This window comes from Cynoglossus semilaevis, chromosome 11, assembly GCF_000523025.1.
Source record: "Cynoglossus semilaevis isolate Cse_v1.0 chromosome 11, Cse_v1.0, whole genome shotgun sequence".
NCBI lineage: Eukaryota > Metazoa > Chordata > Actinopteri > Pleuronectiformes > Cynoglossidae > Cynoglossus > Cynoglossus semilaevis.
In genome coordinates, this window is record NC_024317.1 from 14302116 (window position 1) to 14310821 (window position 8706).

General features: G+C 42.9%; 1 protein-coding gene across 1 annotated transcript in view; it reads left to right on the forward strand.

Annotated features, from left to right (window-relative positions):
- dag1 (dystroglycan 1) overlaps nucleotides 1-8334 on the forward strand; it is a 32837-nt gene extending 24503 nt beyond the window's left edge. Inside the window, exons 3-4 of the mRNA XM_008320779.3 lie at nucleotides 3300-3776; nucleotides 4418-8334. Coding sequence (XP_008319001.1) covers nucleotides 3300-3776; nucleotides 4418-6244 — 2304 coding nt within the window. The 3' untranslated portion in view covers nucleotides 6245-8334. The remainder of the gene's footprint in view (nucleotides 1-3299; nucleotides 3777-4417) is intronic.
- Nucleotides 8335-8706: the final 372 nt, after the last annotated feature.

Here is an 8706-nt window from a genome sequence, read left to right on the forward strand (position 1 = left end):
ATGACCGCGCAGCCGGTGTCCGCGCGTTGTGAGGGGTGGGGGGGGGGGGTGAAACTCACCCTGTGTGTGTGTGTGTGTGTGTGTGTGTTTTATATTTAGCCTCTGTGATTAAAATCTACTTATCATCACCTGCAGGTTTTATTGACACTCACTGGCAGTGATTGAAAGGTCAGAGGTCACGTGGAATTAAAGGCTAAGTTTGGATCTTTTTTCAGCTGTCACTACATGGCGTGCTGACACACAGCCACAGGTGACAGCGGCGAGGGCCGACGCCAAAGACGCCAGGAATATTTAAAAAATGTAAACACTGAGTTCAAACACTGACTGCCAGCTGGAAAACATCTGTTTCACAAAATATTCCACATTTTCTCTAAAAGTAGAATCTCCCACTGTGCGCACACACACACACACACACACACACACACACGTCCTCCTTTGTTGACGCTCCTTAATTTTTTTTCACTGCAACGTTCAGCATCGTGAGGGCGCCACTGAGACGACCGCTGTGAGCTCACCTTCTGGTCGTCCTTATCAAACACCACACACACACACACACACACACACTGTTACTATTCACATCTCAGAATGAGCGAGAACGATGGAGAGACATAGAGAGACAATAGTGAAAGTTTTATGGGTTTTACTGCAGGTAACATGGGCCTGTCTGCGCTCTACGTGTGTGTGTGTGTGTGTGTGTGTGTATTTTATAGCTACCACCTCATTCCACTATTGTACTTTATGGACAGTTTAAAAGGTGTGTGTGTGTGTGTGTGTGTGTGTGTGTGTGTGATTCGCCCACAGGGACGAATCAACAGCCTGGTTTCTTTCATTTCTGCTGCTGCTGTTGGGACTCACTGAAGAAACAGTTCCATTTCTATCAGTGGCTGAGTTCCACTCCCTTCACAGGAACCCTGAGTCAAAACAAGGACAGAAATAAAATATAAGGAAGCTGCAGGAGGAAAAGGAAGAGAGGGAGAGGGAATTAAGAGGGAGGGAGGCAGAAAAGGCAGAAGGAAAACGAGGAAGAAGAGAGGATGGTGTCATAGAAAAATAATAAATGAACCCAGGAGGTAGGAAGTGGAGAAGGGAAGGACGCAGAAAGAGGAGGGGAAAAGGAAAGGAAGAAGCAAAGGAAGGGCAAAGTGATGAATGAAGGAGGTGGAGGGTGAGATAGTAAGTCTGCAGCAGCTTCTTCCTCTCCTCTTATAAACATCTCTCCTTCTACTGTTTCCTCCTCTTCACATTTTCCACTGGAAACTCTCCACTCTGCCAGAGTCCCCCGTGCCCCCCCCCCCTTTCATCCCCCCTTCCCTGGTTTCACTGGTTTCCTCGTCTCCAACTTTTCCCCTTGACCACCACCACCACCACCACCAGGCCCATTTTACCCCGTTTACAGCCTCAGACCTCCACTCCTCTTCTCTCTTTCTCCTCCTGGAGAATATGAGTGTTATCAGAGGAGCTGTGCCATGTAACAATGGCCTCCTTTCTCCTCTTCTCTCTCCTCACTTCTCTCTTCACCTCCACAATGAGCTGCTTTCTTCCCCCTGAGGCTCTGCATGCCTCCTTCTCCTCATCATCATCATCTTTCTCCCCAACTCATTCTTGAATCCTGAAATTTTGAGGCAAAAGTCTAGAAGGGAATCATCCCTGCTAACCTTTAGCTAGTTCTGAGCTAACTCTAACTCACACTATGTTGTGTCCTTGGGTCCTTGTTCTCTATGGTTTACTTTAGGTTTTCAACCTTTGTTTTGCCTTTTGGCCTTTTTACTTTGGTCTAAGAAGTTTCTATTTTTACCCTTTTGCTAATGTCGGTCCTTCTTTAGCAGCATAATGGTCTTTGATGCTGCGTTTGTTCTTTCCAACCCTGGACTTTACAGTGTCTTTAACTCGTTGACCTTGCTCCTCCTGTTGAAGCTCCTGAGCAGAAATCAGCTGACTCCCTGCTCTTCCTCTCCACATAAATCTTCAGAACACAGCTTTCCTCTCTGGGTTTTTCTGGGCTCAGCTGTAGCTCTAACCTTGGCCCTGGCGGTTCCTCAGAACTCCAGGGATGAAGAACCTGAGCTCTGAAGAAGCAAGATAACCTTTAGGTCTCAAACATCTCCTCCTGTTGATGCCAGGAGGAGACCGGAAACATTTGACCTGACATTTCACACCATGTGAAATGTTTTTGTTTTTGACTCCATGAGGAGGTGGAAGGAACTGTGGGTTTGTTTTTCTTTTTTTGCCAATTAGTCTGGAAGCTTGACGTTATGAAACTGCTAAACAGGATCAGAAATATTCTGTTATAACAGTAGATGTTTTGATACTAATTAAAGGGACATTTTGAATCTTTTCTGTGAATCAGGATCATCAGAGTATTTTATTTATCTGTATTTATCACTAAATTTGGGCTAATTTCATTGTTTTTGCTCTGTTTTTAGCTCATTTTATTTGTGCTAAATTATTATATATATTATAAACATACACAGTGAAATAAGTGATTTAAAGTCCACCGAAATTAAATAACTCTAATTATGCATAGCTCTCTCTCTCTCTCTCTCTCTCTCTCTCTCTCTCTCTCATTCATATTCACACATAAATCCACACAGACGAGCAAATGTGACCTGTGCCGTTCGGCCTCTTCAAGTTAATTCTGCGGCTAATAAATCCTATGTGATAAATTATGCAGAGGGGACCCTCCCCAGACACATCATTAACACAGATACACACACACACACACACACACTTGCCAACAAACCACAGAGACAGACAAATAAACCCTTCCAGAAAACAAACATTTACAAAGTTCCTAATGAGGAAAAGGACACTCTCTGATGATGTCACCGGATGATGTCATGTCTCGAACAAAGGTTTCTAAATGCAGAACAGCAACGTGTCAACAATGATGTTAACTAAACTTACTTGAAAAAGAGTGAAACAAATACTAGCTTCGTGTAGCCTAGCCTTGATAAAAAAACATTTTTAAACTTGATTAAAATTACAAAAACTGCTCAAATGTCAGCCAAACGTTTTACCCAGGAAGGAGCTCAAGTATTGACCAGAATGTTAAGCCATACTGTAAATTAATGAAACGTCAGAAGAAAATACATTTTCTTTTTATTTCATTTAAAGTTTCACTGCATTTCTTTTTCTGTTCCCATACTCTTGTTTTATTTGTTTTATTAATACAGATGTGTTAATGTACATTATATATAAAATGTACATGTCCATATATATGTGTCTACCATATACAGTATATGGACTACTACCACATGTTTTTCAAACATCCCTGTACTTCCTGTTTCCTGTGTCTGCAGATCTCAGAGATGGGAAAAGACTCCCTTCCAGCCTGGCTTCACTGGGACTCCAGCACAAAGACCCTTCAGGGTCTTCCTCTGGATGAAGACAAAGGTGTCCACTACATCTCCGTCTCCATCTCCAACCACATCAAGTCCTCCTCGTCGACCGAGGTCTTCTCCATCGAGGTCCACCCCGAAGATTATATGGACGCAGACACGGCCCAGACATTGTCTTCCAATCAGACCTCATCTGAAAACGACAACTACAGCGACGTCCAACCGTTCATCTGCAGGAACGAGGAACCCGTGACACTGCTAACGGTGATCTTGGATGCAGATCTGACCAAGATGAGCTCCCAGCAGCGGGTGGAGCTACTGGAGAAGATGAGAAGGTTCTCAGAGGTGGGGCTTCAGCACATGAAGATCCTCCCTGTGGTCAACAACAGGCTCTTTGACATGTCAGCATTCATGGCCGGACCAGGAAATGCTAAGAAGGTGAGACACCTTAAAGCCACATATAAACTTAATGGAACCAGGAGCTGAAGTACTGGGGACCAGTTTGTAAAATTCAGTCTAACCTAAAGAACCTAGACGACTCTACAAGACAAGTTGCTGGTTTTCATAGCTATAAGTTAACAAATATTTTTGAGCTAATTAATCTTTTGATTGTTTGTGCTACTTTTAGCTAAATGCTAGCTGTGTTTGCCTTTCTTTATTTATATTTTTGATCTGTACTTAATTTGTCTTTTGCTAGATATAAATTACATTTTATTTTTGAACTATAACCAATTTATAAATTATTGTGCTGTTGATGATATCTGATTAGCATGTAGTTTCGGAAAAAGCTGTTTTATTTCCTCAGTTTTTGCCTTATATTTTTACTATTTTAATCCCATATTTGTCTTAATGTTTAACCTATTACTATTCTTACTTTTGAAGTAAGTGATTTATAAAGTGATTTATCTTCAAACTTACCTGCGGTTCTTTTAATGACCTCTACCTTTTTGTACCCTTTAAAAAAGAAAACCAAGTCCACCCATACTTGTTGTTATAGTTCATAGCAATCATGGATCTAATGCATCACTTACGGATAATTATCTGATGAGACATAAACCTAACGAATTGTTTCTCTTCAGGTGGTAGAAAACGGTGCTCTGCTGTCCTGGAAGCTTGGCTGCTCTTTGGACCAGACCTCGGTGCCAAATATCAAGAATGTTCAGAGTCCAGCAAAAGAAGGTACCATGTCAGCCAGCCTGGGCTACCCAGTGGTGGGCTGGCACATCGCCAACAAGAAACCCCACACGCCTAAGAGGGTGAGAAGGCAGTTGAACAACACTCCAACACCCGTTTTAGCAGTGCTGCCTCCAACAACAGCAGTGGAGCCCCCTGTCAGAATTGTTCCTACCTTGTCCTCACCATCCATTGCTGCACCCACTGAAAGCTCTGCTCCCCCTGCAAGAGGTCCTGTTCCACTTCCTGGAAAGCCTACGATCAGAGTCCGTGACCCGATTGCCCACACCCCAACATTAGGACCCCCTCAACCAACAAGGGTGATGGAGACCACTAGCACAATCCCTATCCAGCCAACAGTGACCAGACCTACCTATGTTGAGGCCACAGCTACACCATCCACACCTACCAGAAGACCTACCAAGAAACCCAAAAGACCCAAAACCACTCCTTTCCCAAGGGAGCCAAAGACTTCTACAGTGAAACCCTCAGCCCGTACCATTCCTCCTCTTGTCGTCATCCCTGATCCGTACAACCAGAAGCCAATCTTGAGTAACCCCTTGGACCAGGTTGATGCTCTGGTCGGAACCTACTTTGAGGTTAAGATCCCATCAGATACATTCTTTGATAAAGAAGATGGCTCGACCGAGAAGCTGCGTCTCACCCTGAGGCAGAACCACAACGAAGCAGTGGGAGAAGGCTCCTGGATTCAGTTTAACACCACCAGTCAACTTCTCTATGGCCTTCCTGATGTCCAACATGTAGGAAAACATGAGTATTTCATGTACGCCACTGACAAAGGTGGCCTTAACGCCATCGATGCCTTTGAGGTCCGGGTGAACCGCTGGCCCACAAATGACAAGACTCCAGTGACCTTCACGGCAAGATTTGATGGTGAACCACGGATGGTCACTCATGACATTCATAAGAAAATCCTCTTAGTGAAGAAGTTGGCTTATGCCCTTGGGGATCGCAACAGCAGCACAGTAAGTCTCCGGAATATCAGCAAAGGGTCCATCGTGGTTGAGTGGACTAACACCAGCCTCCCACAGCATCCATGTCCAAAGGAGCAGATTGCGATCATGAGCAGAACATTAGGCAATGCTGATGGAAGGCCCTCACAGACCTTCAGATATGCATTAGAGCCTGAATTTAGACCACTGGACGTAAAGGTCAAGGGAAGGGCAAGCTGCAGGATGTATTCGTTTATCCCACCAGGAGAGGTTGACCTACCAGAACCTCCTGCTGTCACCCCCGGACTTGGAACGAGTAGGCACAGCACAGATGACGTGTATCTCCACACAGTCATTCCTGCAGTTGTGGTTGCCGCCATCTTGTTGATTGCAGGTATCATAGCAATGGTCTGCTACAGGAAAAAGCGAAAGGGCAAACTGACTATTGAAGACCAGGCAACCTTCATCAAGAAAGGTGTGCCGATTATCTTTGCAGACGAACTAGATGACTCAAAGCCGCCTCCCTCTTCTAGTATGCCCTTGATTCTCCAGGAGGAGAAGCCCCCGCTCCCGCCACCTGAGTACCCCAACATGGCCACACCAGAGACCACTCCCCTCAACCAGGAACTACTGGGGGAGTACACGGCTCTGCGGGACGAGGACCCCAATGCTCCTCCCTATCAGCCACCACCTCCATTTGCTGCTCCCATGGAGGGCAAGGGCTCTCGCCCCAAGAACATGACCCCCTACAGATCACCACCACCCTATGTGCCCCCCTAAGACTTACCCAAGCCTCTCCTGAGAGAGGGGAGGATGGAGCGGATGCCTGACGGCTTCCATTCTGGTAACTGACTGGACATTTACAGGAAGTGACGACAAAGAGGTGCTAAAGTACAACTACAGCTACAAAAGTGGGAGGGAGGGGTTGGTCTGGGAGGGTCAGTGATGGAAATGGGCGGTGGGGGGGTTAAAGTGGACACTTGGTGTCATGGTTTCAGACAACTGGGTGGGACTACTTTTTTACGTGGTAGCCCAGCTGCTACAGTGGCCTAAGACAAACAAATTCTCGTCAGCACTGGCTTTCGGGGTCGACCACTTGGTCCGAAGCAACAATTCAAGAGATGTGGTCTCTCTTCCCAGCAGCATTTCACTTTTTGGATTTGGAAACCGGCTTTAATTTTAACTAATTTCTCTTCATTTTTTGGACTGAACCATTTGCCAAATAACTCCTGTTTTTTTAAGGAGGTTCTCTGAAAAGACACGTTTACCAGGAAGTTGGATCGGATCTGCAGATGGTGTGTTCACATGTATGAATGAGTGGGTGTGGTTTATCCAGATTCAGTATGTTTGCCTTTTAACACTATTATCCTTCGCTAGCAAAGATGAGAGTAAAAAGTAGCCTAAAAAGATTTAGAGTTAATTAATATTTGGTTTGTTTCACTTTATTTTCTCTATCTTTATTATTTACTGTATTTCACAAAGACGTCCAGATGGATTGTCCTATATTTTGTTTGGTGGTGGAAGAAAGGGATGGCGTAACCTTGTTAAACCTACTGGTGCTTTTTAATTTCCTGGTTTTCATTTATTTGGTACTTTCCAAAACTCAACTGCTGTCGAGGACATTTCAAATTAGATTGTTTGTATAAATAGAAAAAGGAGAAATATTTAACTTTTGATTTTTTCTGTTAAGACACGGACACAATCCCAGTTGGTTCCTTCAAATCTCTGTTTCCTTTTAAGTGACGCGTCCTGATGACTTAAATGCTTGTGACACTGTCGCCAAATTAATGAAGAATGTTACACCAATTTTAGTTTATACAAACAATTCATGCATCAATCCGTCCTCCTTCACACGGTGCTAACAAGAAAACTACAGCCAGCGTTTAGTTGCTAAATATTTATTTAACTTAGGTTTTGTAAAAATCACTGCTTCCTATCCATAAGAAACTTGTGGTTTCTGCTAACAACCCCCCTAACATGTTCATGATTGATTTACTTATGCAGTCTTTCTGACATTACAGTGTAGCATCAACAGTCCAGTAAGGGGCAGTAGTGTATTTTCTGGCTTTGTAACGACTACGACATGAGGCTAAAGCTAGCTGACAGGAAAATAAAGCAGTTTATATTCAGACAATATTTCTCAACACCACTTTTAATTTGTCTTGGCCTAAATTTGGTGACAGTGTTGCTCGTTGATCTAATCAAATATTTTTTTGATTTCACATAAAAAGTGTTACATCATCAACATATACAGGGAAAAAAAGTCCTGAGGTTAATTTTCTTCAGTGAGATATTTATTTTTGTAACATTTTCAGGCTGTTCTCTTCTCACAGACTGAGGGAAATTTTGATGTTGTTTTTAAATCATTTTAAAGGTAAAGACGAAAAGTACCATGAAATTTGTAGTAATTGGACCTCAAACATAACCATTTCATTTTTCTTTAACAATAATCCGTATTTAATTATTAAAAGTCACATTTAATGATTAGTCTTCAGTGATTTGTAAAATCGTAGGCTAGAAATTTACAGATTTTGATTCAATGATATAAACTTATCCTTTTGTCCTGGGTCACAAGTGTCACACGTTTTTATTTGATTGTATTTTATTTGACCTGGTTTGTGTTGTTGCATATGGAAACGTATCTGCACAGAGACTGAAAGACTGGTCTCTTCACCTTTTACACCTTTTATTTGACGCTTTTATCGAACCACCAGTTTCTACTCAGAGTGACCCTTTGCAATAACGATGATGACGTATGAACTTCTCTTGTCATGTTGTTGTTTGTTTTTTTGGAGGATGCCAAGGCTTTTTTTTTTGCTTATCGAGTGTTGCATTGTCATAATAAAACCCACTGGTACGAATTAAATAAACGCGCATCTACTTATTCCTGCTCACAAACCAACCATGTTTTAACAGTCGTACGTGACCTTAAGATAACAGATACAACGGCTGCTGTGATTATTAACAATAGTTGACCAGGGCTTAATCTGTAGGCATGAAAATGGTTTTAACTCTGTTATTTTGTTATAGCAAAACAAAATAAAAAACTTTGGATGAAGTAGCCAGAGTCCATTGAGAAAATCAGTGATTTAAGCTCACATGGAAACTGCTCCTTCTTCTCTGTGGGGTCTTGTGTGTCTTCACTGCTTGAAATATTTTGATCTGATTTACTTCGTTGACACAAAGAGACCACAGCAGTCTAGCAGCAGTCTAGCAGCAGTCTCCTGTGAGCTAAAATCACA